General features: G+C 36.6%; 1 protein-coding gene across 1 annotated transcript in view; it reads right to left on the reverse strand.

The window, feature by feature from the left end:
- SLC4A10 (solute carrier family 4 member 10) overlaps window positions 1–23,548 on the reverse strand; it is a 168,646-nt gene that overhangs the window by 10,505 nt on the left and 134,593 nt on the right. Inside the window, exons 20-24 of the mRNA XM_023743605.1 lie at window positions 19,768–20,019; window positions 18,851–18,919; window positions 11,670–11,843; window positions 10,592–10,714; window positions 1,716–1,783 (exon numbers count right to left, since the gene is read on the reverse strand). Of these exons, the coding sequence (XP_023599373.1) occupies window positions 1,716–1,783; window positions 10,592–10,714; window positions 11,670–11,843; window positions 18,851–18,919; window positions 19,768–20,019 (686 nt within the window). The remainder of the gene's footprint in view (window positions 1–1,715; window positions 1,784–10,591; window positions 10,715–11,669; window positions 11,844–18,850; window positions 18,920–19,767; window positions 20,020–23,548) is intronic.

Genomic DNA, 23,548 nt, shown 5'->3' on the forward strand with positions numbered 1-23,548 from the left:
CTACATGTAAAAAAGATTTTCTGCTGTGAAAAAGAAAGAAAGGAAACAAAACAGAGGGAGAGAGACAGAGAGAGAGAGAGAGAGAGAGAGAGAGAGAGAGAGAAAGGAAGGAAGGAAGGAAGGAAGGAAGGAAGGAAGGAAGGAAGGAAGAAAAGAAAGAGAGAGAAATAAAATCCTAGCCTGACCTCACATGGTTCTCATTGCTAGTTTTCACAAGAGGGCAACAAATACAATTTTTAAGAGAAACACTAAGGGTCTAGAGCAGTGATGGCGAACCTTTTGAGCTCGGCATGTCAGCATTTTGAAAAACCCTAACTTAACTCTGGTGCCGTGTCACATATAGAAATTTTTTGATATTTGCAAACATAGTAAAACAAAGATTTATATTTTTGATATTTATTTTATATATTTAAATGCCATTTAACAAAAAAAAAATCAACCAAAAAAAATGAGTTCGCGTGTCACCTCTGACATGCATGTCATAGGTTCGCCATCAGTGGTCTAGAGCAACACCTTGGGTCTCGTAGGCCCTTTCCTTGCCTAATCTAGACATGTATTCATTAATTCCTCTAATTCACCTAGCCTTTGGGAACTCAAAGCATAAAATCAAGTAATTCCCTAAAGAGTGTCATTTGGAGTACAAGATTTTTAAGATATGTGAGCAAATAAGTTTGGAAAATGCTGGATTAAACCGTTGAATTTTTTTAATGCAATACTGTTTAGATTTCTGAATATGCTTATGTGCTTTGTGAATTTACAAAATGGAATACAGTATGGGACATTTTCCAAACTTATTTAACCACATAATCCTTTTGAAAGTGGTATCATCTGAAACTAGGTTTCTATAGAATACACTTGAGAATATGCTGATTCAACTAAATAATCAACAGGACTTTAAAACTTAAATATTGTTTTTAAAAAGATAAAGCACTTTCTATACTTGTGCCTATGCTTAAGTGGTACAAAATTATATATGTTTTAAATCTAGGAAATATGATTTTACAGTAAGACACTGAAGATCTAGAAGACTCTTTTTCTAACACTATGACAAATTTCCTCATCAGAGAAAAGTCTCTTCTGCTTTTTTACGGCATTGCCTTATATTATTCCTAAGTACTTTGAGACCATATATAGAATTTTTTAGCCAGATACTTTCAAAATTTTTATTATAATTTATAGGAGTTTGCTTTCTTTTGCTATATCTTTGTGCATAAAGACAATTAGCATATTTTAGAGAGTTACATAAATATTTCCTAAAATGACTGGCAAAATTTCCTTTAACTTAGGAAATAGATTACCTCTTTGGAAGTGCCTTTTAGGGATAATCTCACAGAGTTCAAACATTTAGCTGTGATCAATTTAGTGAATACCTAGCTCATTTATCTCAGAATTGAATCTCAACTTGTCTTCAGATGCTACTTTCAGAGGATACGAAAGAGAGCTTTCATATCCCTTATAAAATATGAGAAGAAAAGACTTCAAACAGTAGTTTCCTGCCCCCCTTCATTTTAAGCTACTTGGCCACAGTCACATAGCAATTAGTGACAAAACTTACTACTGGGGCAGAGTAATCTAATTCCTAGTTTCAGTTCTTTCTACTCTAATGCAACTTCAGCAAACCTCTATAGGAATCCATGTAGTACAGAATTTTTAAGTAGAGCATATAACGAAATGTGCCATTTCTCCAATTGTCTGTTTTCACCTTTCTATCTTACCTGTAATGCCCTTCCAATGGGAGTTGTACTGTACCCTCATCTTCCATAGCTAGCATACTTTGTTCTTCCTGGAAAGATAAATGTAAAACATATAAAGTGAACCTGATGAGTCTCCCTTTTACATTGAAGAAGAAACACAGACTAATGTTTCACTATCTCATTAACCCCAGGACCTCCCACTCTGTTCGCACTCATTAATGCTAGCACAGGTCCTTTCAATGAAGAAAGCATCCGCTACCAAGAACACAAGTAATTAATGAGAGTCTCATATCACAAAGTAATTTCGATGCTAACAACAGTCTCTTTCATGTTAACTTCCAAGCAGATTTTTTAAAAAATCAATCTGCCCTAACTGGTTTGCTCCATGGTTAGAGTGTTGGCCTGAGGACTGAAAGGTTATGGGTTCAATTCTGGTCAAGGGCACGTACCACAGTTGCAGGCTCAGGGAGTGTGCAGGAGGCAACCTATCAATGTGTCTCTCTCACATTGATGTTTCTCTCCCTATCTCTTCCCCTCCCTCCTACATTCTCTAAAAATCAATGGGAGAAAAAAATCCTCCATTGAGGATTAACAAACAAACAAAACAACCTAAATTTTACAAGGACAAAAGTATGAGTAATATAGGGTGTCCCAAAAATTCACACAAGATTTGCAATTGAATTGAATTGCAAATCTTGCGTGAGTTTTGGGACACCCTATATAATCATTTTCATTGTTGTAAAGTTGAAATTATATTCCCAGAATGCTCTATTAGAAGGGAATGAGGGGTGTATTTAGAGCAGTGGTTCTCAAACTTTAGCTTACATTAGAGTAATGTAAAGGCCTTGTTAAAAATACACATTGCTGGGCTCCACTTCCAGATGCAATAGGTCTGAAGTAGGGCCCAAAAATTTACATCTCTAATGAGTTTCCAGGGGACACTGATTATGCTGTTCTGAGGACCACACTTTGAGAACCATTATTAGGAGAGACTGGAGAGACTAGGAAAAAGATAGTAAAAGATATCTTCTTGTATGGACCAAAACACAGATGTGTTTTCCACTTAGGGATGCATCTTAGGCTTTTGCTTTATGCTTCAGGTTTCTTCTTATAATGACAATATCCCACCCTTCCCAAAGGGTCGAACTGCTTTATATAGTTATTTCTTCAGATATAACATTTTAAAACTATATATCTGGGATAAAGATAATCTTGTTACCATACAGAAATATCCGGCTTTAGTTTTCAATAATGTTATCATCAACTTCTTTCCATACAGCAAAAAAGAAATTTAGTTATCTGTAGATTATAGTTCCAGTTTAATGCATTTGTTTTCAAAGGGTCGATTAGCAATGCTCGAGTTCAGAGAAATATTTGGGGCCATTAAAAAATCTTAGAATTATTGTCTTAAAGTCCAAAAATGGAATTTTAAGTTGTATAAAGATGAAGAGCTAGGCAGCTCCCTGACCAAATGGGAACTGAAAAGAGAAAATAGGAATAACCTGGAGGCTCATTGCCTTCCCTCTTTCAGTAGCTTAGCAGTAGCTTGGCTGATTTAAATTGGCTTCCAGAGAGATATGACCTTTGGTTGATGTCATTATACTTGGCATGCAAAGCTGTTCTTGCAACCTCTGTATTGCTGACCTTGGCCCTCAACTTGCATGTTGCCTGGTCTGAAGACCGCTAGCCATATTTCTTGTTACTTAAAGACTTAAAGAAACAGTGTTTGCTAGAGTCTCTTCAACTAACCCATGAAAATTATATAATATAATATAATATAATATAATATAATATAATATAATTAATATAGGCATGTCTCATTTTTTTAAACATCTTTTTTTTAAATATATTTTATTGATTGTTTTACAGAGAGGGAGAGTTAGAAACATCGGTCAGCTGCCTCCCACACACCCCCTACTGGGGATATGCCCGCAACCAAGGTACATGCCCTTGACTGGAATTGAACCCGGACCCTTCAGTCCCCAGGCTGATGCTCTATCCACTGAGCCAAACCGGTCAGGGCCAGGCATGTCTCATTTTAACTCTTATAGTACTTGCTTCCACATCCAACCTGCAGACCAAGGCAGGCTCCTCTGCTAGGACCTTGGCCATGTTGCATACAGAATACCTATGCCCAGGCTTATGCTGTGGAACAATGTAGAGGCCAGGGGAGTGCATGAGTTCTGCTGTCTCTCTGTGCCCCGCCCCCCAAACTCTATGTTACATTTCTACTCTGTGGTACCAATGGTATGTGTCTGTTACCCCTTTGCATTGCAGAAATCAACTCTATTCTCTTTCTGTTGTTCTTTAAGGAAAGATTTTCTTTAAGAACCATCATATGTTCTTTATTACTTGTGTATTACGCCTAGTCCCCTTGGCATTTGGCAGTGCTATTAGAATTAATTTATGGTAAATAGATAGTACCATTTGTTTTAAATTACACATTTAAGCATCTGAGCAGAGCAAATCTGTAGTCTAGGTTGAGGCATGTCTTGCAAATAGGTTAGTCACTATACATGGAACATAATATACATGTCATGTTAATTTATGTGCACATCCTTGAGGCCAAGAACAGAGCATATGTATCCTTTCAGATAGATGTGGTTATTTCTTTTTCTATAGAAAAGGTTACCTAAATGAATAGGGATGAACATAAAGAGGAAACATTCAGTGATCCCAAATGCTATTTAAGTAAAACCAAGATACAAGCAAAATGCAATTATTTCCAAAATGCAATTATTATCCACTGAAAGGTAAGCTTGGTATATAGTATCTTTCTTGACCAACTCAGAATAAAATCTCAAAAAGCCAGGTAGAAAGGATTAATACAGGGGTCCTCAAACTTTTTAAACAGGGGGCCAGCTCACTGTCCCTCAGACCGTTGGAGGGCCGGACTATAGTTTAAAAAAAAACTATGAACAAATTCCTATGCACACTGCACATATCTTATTTTGAAGTAAAAAAACAAAACGGGAACAAATACAATATTTGTATTTGCATGTGGCCCGCGGGCCGTAGTTTGAGGACCCCTGGATTAATAAATGAGTAAAGTTCAAAAAAGCTAAGAGAAGAACAGTGCCATCAATGTTTAGGTGACCTGGCAGCAGAAAACCAAGACTCAAGATTCAATCTAACGGAAAAAAAAATGGACCAAAGCTTTGGGAACAATTTTGTTTTTTCCTCAGATGATTTTCCACTTTCCTCTCAAATTGCTTTCAATAATTATTTTGCACTCTGTGGCTTGTTAGCATGTGTGGGCTTTATACTAGTCATAATTCTATCCAAACAAAAACTCATCGCCTCTAAAGATAGCATTCCCAAGCCATGCTTATCTGAGGAGAACGTGGCAGAGCAGCCGCTGCCTTTTGTGCCAGAAGGAGGCTGGGTGGGCCCAGTGCTCTGGATGGAGGGCCGGCTGCATCCCAGGCAGCACTGAGGAAGCCAAAAATTGAGACTTTCTGGGGAGGAGCAGTCAAATCAGGCACTAGCCGTCACGACAATCGCAACCTAGTTTATCTCAATCATACAGTAAGAGAAAGTGAGAGCATAAAGCCGAGTATCCGCCGCTTTTTAAGTCAGAAGGACCTTAAAATGAGTTCTATTCAGCACTTCATTCACACAGGGTCCATCAAAAATATGCTGAATCCTACCTACAACATGGTGAAGATCTTAAAAGGATGATGATCAAAGTCTACCCAAGAACATTTGAAGGGTTTTGCCAATTTGACTAGAGGAATATTCATACTATGATTTGAATACCATATCTTAATTAAGATAGTCCAAAGCCTTCTTCAGATAAGTCAGTGGTTCTCAACCTTGGCTGCACATTAGAATCCCCTGGGAATCTTTTTAAAATCCTGATTTTTGGGCCCCATCCTCCAGAAATTCTGTTTCTTTGTTACTAATGTTGTGGCCCCACCCCATTTGGTAGTAGAAAGGAAGAATCTCTAGGTAGTAAAAAGGAGAAAACTCTAAGTAGGCCAAGGATTAAAGTTGTCTATAAATAAGATGTATTTGCATGACAATAAACAACTAGCCTGGCTGGAGCCAAAGGTCTGTGCTGAGTATTAGTGGAAAATAAAATTGGAGTTAAATTATGGGGTGTTTTGATAAATTGGATGCTATATATAAAATTATATTATGAATCTGAATTATATTTTGTGATAGCATAAAAAATACCATGTTACCTAACACATGCTCTACCTTAGTGAAATAGGTAGCATCTGTTACTATATCCATATCTCAGGTAAAGTCTGTATTTATGTAGGAGCCCTCAATTAGCCCAAAGTGCAAACAACAGCAAAGAGCCAATGTTCACAAAAATTCTTAGAGTATTACTAGTAGATAGAGAAATATTCAGCAATTTTAGAATTCATAGATTTTTAAGAAATAGAGGGGTCTTCAAGTTTAACCCCTTCATTTTATCCAAGAGAAAAACAAAGAAAGCCAAAGAACATAAGAGTCTACCATTTCCTTCCTAAATTAGTGATAGAATAGATAATGCTGCAAAAATTCCACATATATTACATATAATATATTATATACACACATATATACAATACTTTTAATGCCATAAACTATTATATCCCTAAGAGGTATTTTTTAATACTCCCAATAGATAGAAGAGTCAACACATACACTACTCACTTGAAAGCCAAAAAGAAGTAAAGGGACAGAGAAGTAGTCCACACAGAATTCATATGAATAGGTGGAGGCAACATATGTCTTTCGTCAGAATGTTTGATTGTGTCTAAATGACTTATCTAAATTATTATAAAATACAAAAATTCTGATAGAGTAACCTTGGATTTAGAAGAGTATATTCTGGAGATACAGTCTCTGTGATTTTTAGGAAGTCTTATCTCATATTTTAGCATGAGTCAGAAATACCTGGAGGTCTTGTTAACACAGAGTACTGGCCCTATCCCCAGAGTTTTGAATAGAAGATCTGATTAGTGTCCAATAATTTGTCTTTCTAACAAGTTGCAGGTGTCGGCTGATACAGCAGAGATCCTGGGACTACACTTTGAAAACCCACTGCTTGAGGGAAAATATGCTGGCCTCAGTCTAACATTCAATTAGAAATAACATCTGTCTGTGTAATAATTAAGACATGCTTCCCAAATCCACAACCAATTCTGATCTTTCTTAGCAGTATAGACATGCTCTGTGATAGGTTTAATTGCTCTTATTTTTAGATTGCTTTTATATCTTCTTGGCCTTGTTCATGGTCATGCTTCATATAGATCACAAGTCTCACTAGCCCCCTTTTTGCCTTTTTCTATAGCGTATATGTTAGAGCAAACCTACTATAAACCAAGAGGTGTCACTACTGTGATCACTGCCCAGAGTTGAATTTCCAGGATTTATTGAACAGTAACTGCCTTCTCCCCCCACCCAGGAGCAAACATGCTGCTAGGGCTTTCTGCTTTTAACAGCAGCCCTTTTGTCAAATGGGTACCATGTCCTAGAGAATATTTAAGCAGCAAGGAAGGCTTGTTGGTACTCTGAGCACATTTGGACATCCAGAATTTGATTCTGCTGTCTTCCCTTTACACAGAGCAATGTGCAAAATGTCAGGGTTCCAATATTCATTTCTATCCTGATTATAATCCTTTCTTTCTAAAAACTGAAGCATATGCGTATGCATATGCATGAAGTACATGAAAATTTGGAACAGAAGCTCTGCGACCTTGGACTGGCCTGTGTAGCTATTTATTCTGCTTAACTCATTATTGAATTTTAAGGTCAGACTAATGTTTTCTCAATGCCATAAGACCAGAAGTGGGCTACTGATAGGAAAACCCTGGTGTATAAAGGTATAAGCTTGTAACTACCATCAAAAGGACAATAGGTGAGAAGACTCTAAATTCGAGTCTCAGGGAGTTGAGACATTTCTGCTCTTTATCACCTTCCCAGATCAAATCAAAGTGACTCAATTAATGTGAGTAATTGCAGAAATGCAACCTTTCTAGAGATCTTGTCCATTTGCCACCTCAGTGCACCACCTCCTGGGTAAGGGGGCCTGGGACGACCGGCCACAGGACGGAGTCACATCCTTCAGGAGAGACCCCAGCTGCAGGAGTGAAATCCCAGGAGCCAGGTGACCAAGTAGAATATCAACCAGAATTTCCTTTCTGGTGTATTGCTTCTTACATCTTCTTATTTCCAAGTTAGAAAGTGAACATCTTTAAATTTCCTTTTCTTCCTCCAGTTGTCAAATGGAGAATTATCTTTTTTATTTTTTTGCACTGGTCATACCTATATTTTAATGTTTGATAATGGATTGTTTTTTCACTGTATTATTGGTGCTCTTGTTTCTTCCCATGTACTGAAGATCCCATGAAAGTATTATCATATTAATCTATCTGAAATTTTAAGTGTCGGTAAACCTGCCTGATTTAATGTATTGCAACTTTTTTCACATATGCGTATCTGAAGGATACCCCTGTAAAATTGCCTCAATAAATCTCTAATGTATTTTGTATCCTTTTGGAAAACATGAGTTCTGTGAAATCTAGCAATATTTAATTACTTCTAAAATCATTATCATCATAATCAGAAAATAGTAAACACCCATTAGAGTACAGTGGGTCTATAATGGGAAAAAAGTTAGAAGTTCATTAAATAGTGTCTCTGCCTATCTGAGATTAATAAATTCCAAAATGGACACCTGGGACACATGCATATAAGTCCCATATATATGTGGCCATGGGAGTGGCTCTGTGCAATGGAAATGGAAGATTCTAATACATTTATGATTATGATCATATTTGTTCTCTCCTACTTGACAGACATATAAAGGAGAAATTTTTAAAAAAATTAATGATAAAAAATTAAAGATAATATGTTATATAGAAATATCAGTTTTCATTTTACAAAGTTCTAGAAGGGCAAAAAATGTCCCATAGTATGGGTGTGGCCTAAGGAGAATGCTGTGGAAGGGATGACTAGAAGGTTGGGACTGTTGCCACCTTTTTCCTATAGAAGTAATAAAGAGAATTGACGAATTGACATAAAGTCAAAGCAAAAAAAAAAAAAGGTAAAGTTACACTAGCTACTGCTTCAGTATACTTAATATTTTCATTATCAGAAAGACTGAGTGGAAGCTCATAGGTTTTGAATTCAAAATTACCTTCTTTGGAATTTAAAGCTTCTTAGAAATTGCTTTCAATCTGAATAATTTTAATTACACCAAGTGTGGATAATTTAAGTCTTCAGAATTTCTTTATTCTGATGCCCATCTTATTTACGTTTAATTTATACCAAATTTATGTCATACGTTTTGAAATAGTATCTGATGATGAGAGCAAGCCTTTACCTAAGGCCCAAAAATTAAATAGAGACTATCAAAATATCTTAGTTAAAATATTATTTTTAAAAATATCTCATACCTAAATAAGAATATATCAAACAGAAAAGTAAAGTAATGATACCTTTATAATATGAATTTTAAATAATATAATAGTTTAAATTTTGTATTATTATTATTACTAGAAGTATGAGTCTCAGTATGCTTTCTACAATATTTGAGAAAACTGAAATATTCATACAGTGTTACAATACATCGTCGTGATCAGTTCCTAAATGTGGGAATCCACCGTCAATGATGGGACGCCATGAAATAGTGAAGAAATACCAGACAGTCACATATTATGTAGCTATATTTGTAGAAACATCTGTGCAGAAATCTCATTAGACTTTGTGACCTATCAAGCTTCACCTAATGACTGAATAAAATCTAAGACCACTGAAAGGTTTTCAAACAGATTTCCCAAAGGCAAGAGGAATATATCCATGTTTTGAAAAAATATACTGTAGGTAAGAAAATGAATACACTTACTAACCACCTTGTAGAAGAAGGAAAAGTGGAAAGAATGCACAATTGTCATCAAATATTTTCTTTCTTTTTAAAAAAAATATATTTTATTGATTTTTTACAGAGAGGAAGGGAGAGGGATAGAGATTTAGAATCATCGATGGGAGAGAAACATCGATCAGCTGCCTCCTGCACACCTCCCACTGGGGATGTGCCCGCAACCAAGGTACATGCCCTTGACCAGAATCGAACCTGGGACCTTTCAGTCTGCAGGCTGACACTCTATCCACTGAGCCAAACCAGTTAGGGCTCAAATATTTTCTTTCATCTTCATTTCTATTCACATGGAAATTTTGCTCCTATCTTTCATAATTTATGGGTTCAATCATTCTGCTAAATTATGTAAGGGTCACTTTTTTAACTTATACTCCCAGACTTACATCTGAATTTTAAATACTCCATAATACTTAAATTGCTTTAATATATGAAACAGGATAAGATAAATCAGTAGTCTATAAAAGCAATTAAATCCAAAAAGTTTCTCAAACAATAATCTTAAATCATTTTTGAAAGCAAATCAGATCAACATATTTTCCTCTTAAGTTTTTCATCTATTTCAAGAATAAATCATTTTATCTTTGGATTAAAATTATCTTTTGATTAAAACTTTGTCCCTAGAAAAATACCCACAGCGATAATTCTCCTTTTTGTTTCTCACTTATTCAACCAAAAAGCAATCATTGAATGACTATAATTTGGAAATAATTAAATATCTGTAAGTTTCTACCATCCACAGGGGAAGAATCAGAAAAATAAACTGTACAATTTTCATGATAATGAAGTACAAAGTATTATGTTTCACTAGGGATTGATTTCCTCATGTAAGATATGCCCACTCGCTCTCTCTGTGTTCAAATTCCAACTTTATGGTTTTAAACATTAATCTTCAAAACGTGTCCACCTGTGCTTGTTAATCACTCATTGTCTAAAGAGAAACACAATAATTTAATTTTGCAAAGAGCTATTGTGTACAAGTGCTCCTTTTACTTTATAAGATATTTATTTTGCTATGACTTACTTCTTTTTCGGCATCTTCTAGTTTCTTTTTCTTGCTCTCAGGCATTAAATCATCTAACCAGCTGAGTTCCCGTTTGGTAAACAAAAAGTCCATCAACTTTCTTACAAATACCAGAGCTAAGACCTGAAATAAATAATAAAATAGTGTAAAATATGGGAGAAATGGAAATGGGATATGTAGATGTTTGTTTTTAGAAACAAGTCAATTTCAACTAGGACTGAGATTAAAAATGAAATTTGAAAATATATGTATATAACAGGTATTGTCTGTACTTTTGCTTCTTTTATTTCCCTTTCTTACCCTATCCTCTGAATAATGGCTATGGTGTTACTTACCCATTATAGAAGTCATTCAAAGAAGCTATTTTAAAAACTATAAAACATATTCCACTGTTTTCTTAAATACATATAGTTAATAGTTTGCTTTATTTTAAATGAACATTAAACTATCCTTATCTGTACTGAAAATATTTTAATTATTTTTAGCTATTCAAATTCACTATATTTTTGAAGCATTTAAAACTTTGCCTGAAATATTTAATGAAATTTCATTTTTAAAATCCCCCAACTTTTCAGATTTGCTAGTATAGTTTTAAAGTTAAATTCTGGAAGTTTACATTTTCCCACCAACTTCAATTAATTCAAACAACGACTAGTATTCAGAATGATAGAGACAAAACTAATATGAGTCACTGATATTCATATATAATCTCAAACCCAATCTTAGTCACTAAGATTTTTTAAAAATATATTTTATTGATTTCTTACAGAGAGGAAGGGAGAGGGATAGAGAGTTAGAAACATTGATGAGAGAGAAACATCAATCAGCTACCTCCTGCACACTCCCTACTGGGTATGTGTCTGCAACCAAGGTACATGCCCTTGACCGGAATCGAACCTGGGACCTTTGAGTCTGCAGGCCGACGCTCTATCCATTGAGCCAAACTGGTTAGGGCCTAAGATTTTGTGGTTAAAGTTTATACCAGGATTACCAGTAACTGTTCAGAATGACTCTATTGCTTCAATTCCAATAAGAGCAGAAAATCACAAAAAAAGAAAAAAAGTTAGAAGTTCCATACCATCATTGGAAAGACAATAGCAGCTCTTGAAACTTTTATTATCCACAAAAGGACAAGGCAACTCATCTGAATAACTGTGAAGAGATGGACTTTTCGAAGTGGAACATGCCTTAGATATATAAAATCTGGTTGATGTTTTGCAGGCATCCAGAAGAGCTTTATTCTATCAAAGAACTAAAAGATAAACAGACTAAATTGATTTTTACAAACAACAATAAAAGTAGAACAAGTAAACATTTAATGTGGTCCAATATATTGTACATCTGGATCACTTTTAAGATGACATTCGGGCACCTGGATAGTAGTATTGTTATGCATACATTCTGAAATACTATGATATCAATTTTATAATATCCCACATTTTCTTGAAAATATGGACCCAGGTTGTAATTTAGAAGAGTTTAATAATATTAAAGACCACGCTAAATGTTTTTACCAGGGAGAGCATAGCCTTGAGAGACAAAACACCATCATCAACCTCTTTTTCATCGTCACATCACAATCTCTTCTTTTATTTGCCCCTTAAGCACCAGGGCTTCCTGGACTCCCATTCTGTCCTTTTCTCTCCTACAATAGTCTATGGCTTCAACTAAACATACTTCAGCTCTCTGTCTCGGGAACTCTCTGCCCATCTCCAGCTGCTGAGTCAGATGTTTTGACCTCTCATTTTGACTCTGCTGTTCTGACTTTGTTGCTTTGATCTCCATAAGATTTAAGTACTGTTTTTACAAACACAGATACCTTATCCATAAATATTTAACCTAAATTAATTACAGTTAATAAATTCTTTCCAGAGCAAATTTTGTTAACTCAATTTAATTTCTTAATCAATTTCCTACACTCCACTGTCAAACCATTTATAGATTTTATTGTATTTTATAAAAATTATTTTTATCTAGATAAATGTTATTTCTGTTTAAATTTTACATTAAAGACAGCACAACTATTTTTTAATTATATAATGTTGTTACAGCTTTGACTTGGAGGCCATTTTTATCTACAAAAGCTAATTTTCTCAATTAAAATTCTATATATTAAATTTTCAGAAGAACCTTAAGTCTTTAATCACATTTTATTTAATGACAATACTGCATATTACTTTATTTTATGTGTATCATTTTGTTTAATATTTCTCAGGCCAAACTTTGTAGTTTTGAATGTTTCCAACAGGAAGCAATTATTTAGAGTATGGTTTTAATCACAGTCCTATTTCATGCCATTTCTACAGTAATATCTGTTATACATTTTCAAAAGAGTACTATTAGGTTTTATTTCTTAGCTAATTTATAAGAAAACTGTAAGTAATTTTCATCACATATTCCAAAATTACTCTAATAAGGAACAAATGTCCATTGAGCCAAGTGTTAGGATCAAAACATCCTATTTTACCAAAATCTGTTTGCATGTGTAATAGGAATCCCAAACTCAAAAGAAACCCATCTTTCCTCTGTGTTCCCCTTCTTATGCTATGGCATGATCTCTTCTTGGTCATCTAAACCAGAATCACATGTAGGTTAGTTCATCCACAGTTCATGTATTTATTCATATTCATTAATACCCTCCAAAAGCATTTATTGAAAACCTTCTATGCAGAGTACTAAGCACTGAATTTCTTTCCTGGCCCATCTCTCTCCGTACTGTCCACAAATATATCATTAGGTTTTTATTTCTACATCCTCAATATCTCTTAAAATTACATGTCATTAAGTAAGCAAATAAAACTTGGGACATAATGGGAGTGGGAATAGGGAAGAAGCAAATTAAAATCATCTGGCTTATAACTGAATGTTTCAGTTTCTATAGCACTCATTTTTTTCAGCCACCATTTCTCCTTTGTGAAGTTATGCTATTGCATAAGTGTACTTCAGCGTGTGGGTGCTTCAATTGTTATTGTTTAAATGGCACATTTGCTTTACTTTGGACTCCTGAAGTGTTGGAATGAATATAGATGTGGTGATATATCTGAGTACAGAAACAGCATTCCGAGAACACTGTGATCTGTTTTTTTCTGCCACATTGCACAACGAGAAGTCTAGATAATTTTCTTAATAATGCTAAACAATCATGTACAACACAGGGTCCTACTACATATAGAGTAATCCATTAACATGCTCCTTGTATTGTTGGTATTCAGCACATGTTTATTACCACTTACATCATGATAAGCATAAATGTAATCTGAGTTTTGCATTTAGCATTTATCTTGACATAATATCAATTCCCATTGAACCGAGTTAGCCACAAAATTCCAAATATGGATTTCGACTCCCTGAGCTTCAGGCTCACTTCAATTTTCACTAGCACTCTTTCTCAATGTGAGATCTTACTTGCTGTTTCATTTGTGCTATTTCATACTCATATTTTTATCTTGCGCCTTTGATAATATTTTCTTCAATTTTCATATGAAAGATGAACACTGCAAATAATTGCAAGATTTGTTTAGTTTTAAATCATGAATATAAAATCATGTGAGTGGAGTTAGTGGGAGAAAATCTGTTGAAACTTATCAAAATTATTTTACTTTGTTTCTTAAACTTTTACTGCTATATTTTTGTGAGCCTGAGGCCTAATAATAAATACTTTGCAATCACAGATGAAATTAGTACTCGTGGAACTTTTGCCAAAGGCAAAAAACACACGAAAAAACAACAAAACAAATAAATAAAACCTCTTCCCTCTCTGCCTCACCAAATCAATTATTTCACAATACACTTTCATCTATGATATTATAAATGAGAAAATTAAAACTAATTTGAGCAAAATTTAAATGCATCACACTTCTGCACCATCTCCCTCTCCCAAGTTAATGTAACCCACTGTCGGGATGAACAGGCTCATCCTCTCCACTTTGGGTGTTTGATGACCCTACAAGACTTCATATTGAAGTTTTGCCTCAGTTCTAACATCCAGCACTGCCCTAAGGCCTACGTGGTTTTCCTGCTCCCAAAGTCAGAGCTGGCTAGCTGTTCATTCAGGAAAAGAGTTCCCATGCTGCCTGTTCTTCAGTGTCTAGAGTTTGGCTAAGATACTCCATGGTATTGTTGCCTTGAATCCATTTTATTCAGCCTAGTGGCCTGCAGTGACCCTTAACTACACTAGTCCCTCATGCAGTCACATTCCCTAGGTAGACGCCCACAGAGGCACAAGTAAACAAAAGGTCCTGATATGACTTCCCCAACAGCCCTTGTGATCAACAATCTCCCCTGCCTCCCAATGCCTTTCCCTTATGTGCCCCTTAGATTCCCAGGGACTTAAACCCTGCTGTCTTAATTTGAATTAGCCCAGGAACCCCCAAGTACTCTACCCACAGACCCTAACAAAAGCTTGTGCCCAGATTTTGTCTCCATCTGTCTGTCTTTATTTTGCCTTGACCTTCTACTCTGGCCCAAGGCCAGGTATTTTCTCCAGGACCTGTGAGTAATAAACTTCTCTTTTTCAATTTCTCTTATGGTCTATTATTGAACTGAAGCTCACCATCCCACACCCTGTGCTCCATACTTAAGTGTTAATTTGATAAATACATAACATTCTGTCAGGTAACTTTTCTTTTATGTCTTTGAACAGCCATGAATCAAGCTGTGTCAAAGAAAAAGCAACAAGTTATATTTTCCTTTTAGTCAACAAAAATAAACTATACTTTACAATAAATAACCCTCAAAATTAGTCTCTTTTTCAAGAAAATGTGTTTTAGATCAATCAGTAATTTAGGACAACCAATACTCCTTTAAACAATTAATAATGTTAAGTTAGCAAACAAGAGTATTCAAAGGCAAATTTATATAGAGATCTATATTAGTTTCCTAGTGCTACTGTAACAAATTACCACAACTCAGTGATTTAAAGCAATACAAATTTATTATCCCACTAGAGGCCCGGTGCATGAAATCTGTGCATGGGTAGGGTCCCTAGGCCTGGCTGGTGATCAGGGCCGATTGGGGCCTTCTGGTTGCTGGCCAGGGCCTTCCTTCATTCCGTGCCACCCCCTGGTGATCAGCACATGTCATGGCGAGTGATCAAACTCCTGGTCTCCCGGTCGAATTACCCGAGGGGACACTTTGCATATTAGCCTTTTTTAAATATATATATATGGATTGTTGTGGAGGCCAAAATCAAAGTGCTGGCTACAAAAGCTCCCTATGAAGGCCGTGAGGAAGAAACCCTCCTTGCCTCTTTCAGCTTCTGGTGGTTCCTAATGTTCCTTGGCTATGGCAGCAAAACTCTAATCTCTGCCTCTATCTTCATGTGGCCTTATTCCTTGTGTCTATCTTCATGTGGCCTTATTCCTTGTGTCTCTCTGTGTCTCTCTTCTTGTTATAAAGAACCTAGTGATTGGATTTAGAGTTCACCCTAAATTCAAGAAGAACTCATCTTGAGATCTATAACTAATTATATCTGCAGAGTCTACTTCCAAACAAGGTCACATTCTGAGATTCCAGGTGGAAAAAAATTCTGGGGGGACACTATTCAACCCACTACAATAACGTAAGCAGGAACAATTTTCCAACAGCCTCGATAAAGATTTAGAAAACAATTGTGTGCTTTTAACATGAATCCATAAATTCTTTAGTACCTTTTTCTCTTTAAGAGATAAAGTCTAGCCCTAGCCAGTTTGGCTCAATGGATAGAGTGTCAGCTTGTGGACCGAAGGGTCCTGGGTTCTATTCTGGTCAAGAGCGAGCACCTCAGTTGCAGGCTCCTCCCTGGCCTGGGCCCTGATGGAGGCTCATGGAGGCTCTCTCTGTTTTTCCCTCTCTCTTCCACTCTCTCTAAAAATCAATGGAAAAATATCCTCGGGTGAAGATTAAAAAAACAAACAAACAAACAAACAAAAAACAAAATAAAGAGATGAAGTCTAATTTCCTTTCCCTTATGTACAAGCTGGCCATAGTGATTTGCTTTTAACAAATAGTAAAAAGTGGAAGTGACCAAGGGCAACTTTGGAGACTAAGTCAAAAGGCACTTTTGCTCATTCTTTCATTGCTCACTCCAATAGAAGTTAACTTCCATGTCATGAGGACACTTGAGTAACCTATGGAGAGGCCCATGTGGCAAAACAGAGGCTGCCTCTCAATAGCCAGGCAGAAACTGATGCCTCTTGCCCACAGCTGTGTGATAAGCCATCTTAGACATGATCCTCAAGCCCTATTCAACCTTCAGATGGCTGCAGCCTTTGTCCATATCCCGACAACAACCACCTGCGACATCTTGAGCCAGAACCACTTGGCTAATCTGTTCCTAAATTCATGACTCACAGAGACTGTGAGATAATAAATGTTTGTTATTGTTATGTATTCTATTGTTATGCAGCAATAGAAAACTAACCCAGCTATATTTATTTATCTAATACTTCCTTAAACAATTAATAAGCCTTTCCTTATACTTTGAAACTGGCTTACTTTATAACTTTATTTTTAGTTTAATATTTCTATAAATATAATAATAATAATAAACAAACATAAAAGACAAAAATCACACAGGACCTCACTATTTTAACAAATTGTTTTTTTGTTACTCCTCACCTGAGGATATTTTTCAATTTATTTATTTTTAGAGAGAGAGAGAATGGAAGGAAGGGGGAGAGACAGAGAGAGAAACATCAATGTGAGACAGACACATTGATTGGTTGCCTCCTGCACACATCCCAACCAGGGCCAGGGATCTAGCCTATAATCGAGGTACATGCTCTTGACTGGAATCGAACCTGGGACCCTTCAGTCTGCGGGTGCATGCTCTATCCACTAAGTTAAACTGGCTAGGGCAATAAATTATTTTTATTTCTCTGTCTTCCTTTTTAATATGCCCAATATCATAGCTTTATAAACCAACTAGAGGCCTGGTGCATGAAATTCGTGCATGGGGGGAGGCGGTGTCCCTCAGCCCAGCCTGCACACTCTCCAATCTGGGACTCCTCTGACATCCTTCTCACAATCTGGGACTGCTGCCTCCCAACCGCTCACCTGCCTGCCTGCCTGCCTGATTTCCCTTAACTGCTTCTGCCTGCCAGCCAGATCACCCCCTAACTACTCCCCTGCCAGTCTGATCAATGCCTAACTGCTCCCCTGCTGGCCCGATTGCCCCCAACTGCCCTCCCCTGCTGACCTGGTAACCCCCTAACTTTCCTCCCCTGCCAGCCTGGTCCCCCCCCAACTGCCCTCCCCTGCCAGCCCAGTCACCTCTAACTTCCCTCCCCTGCCAGCCCAGTTGCCCCCAACTGCCCTCCCCTGATGGCCTGGTCCCCCCCAACTGCCCTCCCCTGCCGGCCCGGTCACTCCTAACTGCTCTCCCCTGCTGGCCTGGTTGCCCCTAACTGCCTTCCCCTGCAGGCCTGGTCCCTCCCAACTGCCATCCCCTGCTGGCTTGGTTGCCCCTACCTGCCCTCCCCTGCTGGCCTGATCACCCACAACTGCCCTCCCCTGCCGGCCATCTTGTGGCTGTGGGCGTTGCCATCCTTGAAGGTGTGGCAGTCAATTAGGATATTCCCTCCTTTTTGGCTGTGGGCACTGCCATCTTTGAGGGCAGGGCAGTCAATTAGCATATTCCCTCCTTATTGGCTGTGGGTGCCACCATCTTTGCGACAGCATGAGGGTCAATTAGCATATCCCCTCTTTATTAGACAGGATGGTTGATACAATTTATTTTCCTACTTTTTCACTTTGCATTGTATCATAAGCATTTCTACCATGTTACTTTTATGATCATCATAATTACCACTTTTTAATGAATATACCATAGATTATATAATTATTTACTAATGTTGGATAATGGGATTGTTTCTAATAACTTGAAAGTGTGTGTAACAATTAATATTTTTGTGCATAGAATTTTTTTCTAGTCTCATGTATATATATCCATAATCATGAAGACAGTATCAAAGATTAAAAATATTTGTATATATTTTGAAATGTACTATGATTAGTTATCTAAAAGGGCTGTGAATTCTAAACATTTCAATTTTAATATACATATGTTAAACAAAAGTACCCTAGGATTATGAACCTAAGATGCTGATGAGGATCTTCTTTAACTTTGGGAAATCTGACTAGTTTTTTAAAAAAAAATTAATTGTAGTCTAAAACCTGTTCCTAAGATGATGTCATTTTCTTAACTATCACATGACTTAGCATCAACAGACCTTACAGTAAGTCATCATAGATGTGCCTGTATTACTGTAAATAATTTACCTGAATTCCCTTTAGAGATGAAGCACCCATATAAAGAAACACTCCATATAGCACTGGCATGGGGATAAACTGTGAAAGAACAATTGGAGAAAAGACACAATTTATTTTCAACTTATTTGGATTAAAGGCAAAGAATAGAGCTAATACTTAGATGTTGCTTCTACATTATACCAGATGTTTCCAAAATTGTGGATTGTTCAACTTTTCTCTTTCTTTAAATACTCAGCATCATTCTATCTCTATAGTATTTATATGACATACACATCAATTCTTGCAAATATACTTATGAAATTATTAAATACAAGTAAATTTATGTAAATAATTAAATATTTCAACTAGAATTTATAAATTATAGACAACTGAGATGAGTTACAATAAAATACAAATAACACAGTTTAGAAATATCTACCAGAATTATGACATAATAATTACTCTTTAATGCTCTCATATTATTATTTTTATGGAACATATACAACTGCACATGTGGCCATGACCGTAACATTGCTTACTTCTATACCTTTATCTTATACTAGGTAATGTTAATTGCAAATATAGTTTCCATTGACAAAAAAATAAAAGCTTTATTTTGTGTAGGCCTGTAGTGAATTCAGGTCACAAGTCAATCAGAAATGATGAGGGACTCTTTCCCACAACTTTGTCACATTTTCAAAATTATGGTAATAATTTACACATCAAATTTTACTTTGCCAGATTAAATTTTTATTTAAGTATTTTAAAATACAGCACACAATTTTCTGCATTAAGTTAAAAAGTTACATAAACATGGTAAAGAAATTCATCACTTTCATCATATGCCATAAAATATTTGCAAATTGATGGTTTAGATTCAAATGAAATCTCTTAAACAATAAGTATGTTCTGCCTTCTCTTAAATTCATAAGGGCAGATTTTATTACCTTCAGAATACTGGTCATAAAGACTGATGAACCCATAAGAACAAAAATCATAAGCCCAGTAACTCTCTGCTCCCGAATGCCAAGAAATTTGGGTTGTTCTCCTGGAGCTGAACATTCTGATTCCAGTTTTAGGCTGTTGACATGAGTGATGGAGAGGACAGTGGCAGCCACAAACCATGGCAGGCCCATGATGGAGCACACACCAAGCATGACAGCCACCATTAATAGGTCCAGATGGTATCCACAGCCTTTCTGTTTAAAAAAAAGAGAGAGAGAGGATATTCATAGGACCTGAACTTAGTATAGAGACAAATAACACGACTACCATGGAACAGTAAGAATAGAAAGAAGATGCTGTCTTGAATCTTATACAACTGATTCTAAAACGCAAAATCAAGATAGAAAAGTAACAGTGTCATAATATGTAATTCACTTAAAGAAATGTTGCAGATATTCCTACTGCAATTATGATTATAGTATCTTCTACATATTTTGATAGGTTCAATGTATTTCTAGGTTAATGTTACATTAGTTTCTATTCTATTTCTGTTGGATAAGTAAAGTCATTATCAAATACAGTCACTTCCATAGTTTCCTTAAATGGGCAAGTTAATTTTCAATTAGTATTATTCACAATTCATCATTATTTAATCACACATAAAAATATTAAGTACCAACTTTCTATCAAAGTAGGGACTGTGACAACAACAGAGCTAAGAATGACCTAATTGTGACTAGAAGACAACTTCCTGACAATATCCAAGTATCCTCTCATATGAGATCGCCCAAAGATAAATTATCACATGATCTCACTGATATGTGGAATCTAATGAACAAAATAAACTGGTGAACAAAACAGATCTAGAGACATAGAAGCATGGAACAGACTGGAATCTCAGAAGGAAGGCAGGGGGTGGGTGGGTGGGAAGAGATGAACCAAAGAAATTGTATGCAATATGAATAACCCATGGACACAGAATAGGGTGGTGGAGGCCTGGGGCAGGGGATGGGAGCGGGCTAGAAGGGGTCAATGGGGGGAAAAGTGGGATATATGTAATACTTTCAACAATAAAGTTTTCTTTAAGATAAATTATTCTAAAATACTCAGTTTCCAATTGCCTTCTTTTGTTTCAATGGGTGACTTTCCCTAGGAAAAATAATATCATGTAACCTAAGATTCCTTATACAAATATATATGTACATATATATGTGTGTGTATACACACACACACACACACACACACACACACACACACAATCAGTTCCATTTGTTTTAGTTTCAGCAACTTAAAATCATAGTTTTTGTGTTTTCTCTCTCTTCTGTGATCTTATTCCACTATCACTGATCTCCAGGTATTGCAAACTTAAGTGCTTTCTGGACCAATCAGGAAATGTGAAAAAGGAAAAGAAAATGCAAGGGGCATGTGAAACGTGGGGGAATTGATGACTGCTCTCTAAAGAAATTGAAAATGGGGAAGAGCCGTGTTAACCTCTCCCTCTCCCTTGGAAAGGTGACAGGGCAAAGTCTCAGAAGTTGCAAAGGGCTTGGCCTAGTTCACATTCCAGCTCCTAATGAGAGGTAGTGTAATAAAGTGGTTAAGAGTTTAGTTTCTGGATACAAGTGGCCTGGAATCAAATGCTGGCCCAGCCAATGACCTTGAGCCTCTGTTCCCTATCTGAAAAATGGTGATGATGATACAGGAGCCACCTAATTGGGTTGTTGTGAGAAATATATCACTTAATTTTGCAAATCATTTAGAACCATAATGGGTATATAGTACACACCCATCAAATGTTAGAGACTATTACATTCTAGCAGTTGAACAATAAATTTCTCTTTTGAACTCATTTGTTTTAAGGCTCCTCAATAAAAGTATGTTTCTTAAGGGCAGGTAACTTATCACATAATTTCTCAGTGTTTCCTATGGTTTTTAGCACAGTCATTGGCACACAATAAGCAATCAATAAGTTGATTTTTAAAAAAGTAAATATGCACCATTGAAACATCTTTTGGAATCCAGTTTAATATGTATAATTTTAAATATAGCTGTGAAATTTGTTGTCATGAGTGAGAGCAGACATTACCAATTCTTCTAGAAGAATAATTTTGGCTTCTTTTTTTTACAAGCAGTTTTACCAAACTGTAAGCAATTTACAGTTAATATGAAAGCTCATATAGCCTGGAGTGAAACATATGAATTATTTATTGCATATTTGTCATGGTAGTATTTCCTTTCTGCTCTTTTGCTTTGTTAATTGTTTTATTAAGAAAAATACCTTTTAAGTCCATTGTACTTCCTTTCTGCCTATCCCTGCCAAATTGTAAAAGTGCAGGGTGACAAGGAGGCAATGGGAGCCATCCACACAACGACCTCCTCCTTGTCCACTGTCAGTGGTACTCTTCCTTGGTCAGCTGAGCTGGGGCAATGCTCCAGTTCGCCACAATGCCTAAACCCAGTTTCCCTTGTGAAGAAGTTGCTAGAAACTTTTCTTGGCGAGTAATGCAGGAAAGAGCTTCATTACTAGGATCTCGAGAGTGGGCAGAGAAACACCCTGATATCCACTTAAACAAAAAGGCATGGGAAGGAATAAGCTTCACCAGGGCCATAGTTTGTTCCTTGGGTCCTTCTGCAGAACATTTTGGAAGATGTAGATGCATGGACTAAAACTCAAATTTGGGTCCCTTGAAAGGACAATATCTTAGCCAGTTAGAGAACTGCTTTGTCCTAGGGACTCAGGAGTGAGAAGGAGCAAGAATAGTGAAGGACTTGCTCAAGCCCCAGCCTCTGGGGGAGCACAGTGTGAATGACGCCTCCTGGGGCTGTGCAGAGCTGTAGTACTGCTGAGAGAGAACAGAGCCTGGAAGTGGATAAACATCAGAGAGCAGAGGACATGGGGCCTTGAGCCTGTACACCCTGGATTTTCCCAGGACCCATGTTGACTATGGCTTAATAATATGAGGAAGGACTCCTTCATGAGAGTGATTTCCTATACCTCTTACAAAGTGTTCTTAAAATAATGTAAACAGTAAGATTCTCGCTTGCAGGAAGCAGAAAAAATAATGCTCTCAGAGGAAATAATTTCTTTTTAAATTTAAAAAGCTAGCTTTGTAAAGTGCAAGTATATAATAAAAACAAAAATTCAGCTCCCCCTGGTCATGCTGTACAACAATGGCAGCATCTTAATGTGATGGAAAAAATAAAGCAGTTCTGGCACCTCCACTCATGAATCGTCATTCTTCTCCTTCTCTTTCATCTAACATGTCTTTAAAAACGTGGTCTTTGTAACCAAATTATTAGCTGATCGGCATGCCAGCCAAAGGGAAGTGTCCCTTTGTCAGAGAGGAAACTCTGCACCTTCGAACATATTTCTGTAGAATTTTTTTCTGAAATAAAGACAGAACCAGAGCTTTTATTCTCACATTCATCCACGAATCATGGGAAATGGACATATGGAAGGAAAAGGGAGCATAGCAACAGGTGATGCTACAGCAGACCCCACTAAAACCAACATGCAGCAAGACAAGAGGCCAGCCAAGAGGACCATCTGATACCCAGATGCCACTGCTGAAAAAATTCATTTCAAAGCTTGGCAGCAATTTCCTGCAGCTGTCAAGTTAACCACATAAAAGACTATAGATTGACATGAAGAACCAGGCTGACAAAGAGGGCAGAAAAGAACATATCAAATGCCATAATCATCAAGAGAATGTGGTGCCAAATGAATGCTGCAAATGCATTCATTTAGTCAAGTGATCTGGGATTGTATTGCTGTTTATTAAA

Source organism: Myotis lucifugus, unplaced genomic scaffold (genome assembly GCF_000147115.1).
Source record: "Myotis lucifugus unplaced genomic scaffold, Myoluc2.0 scaffold_5, whole genome shotgun sequence".
NCBI lineage: Eukaryota > Metazoa > Chordata > Mammalia > Chiroptera > Vespertilionidae > Myotis > Myotis lucifugus.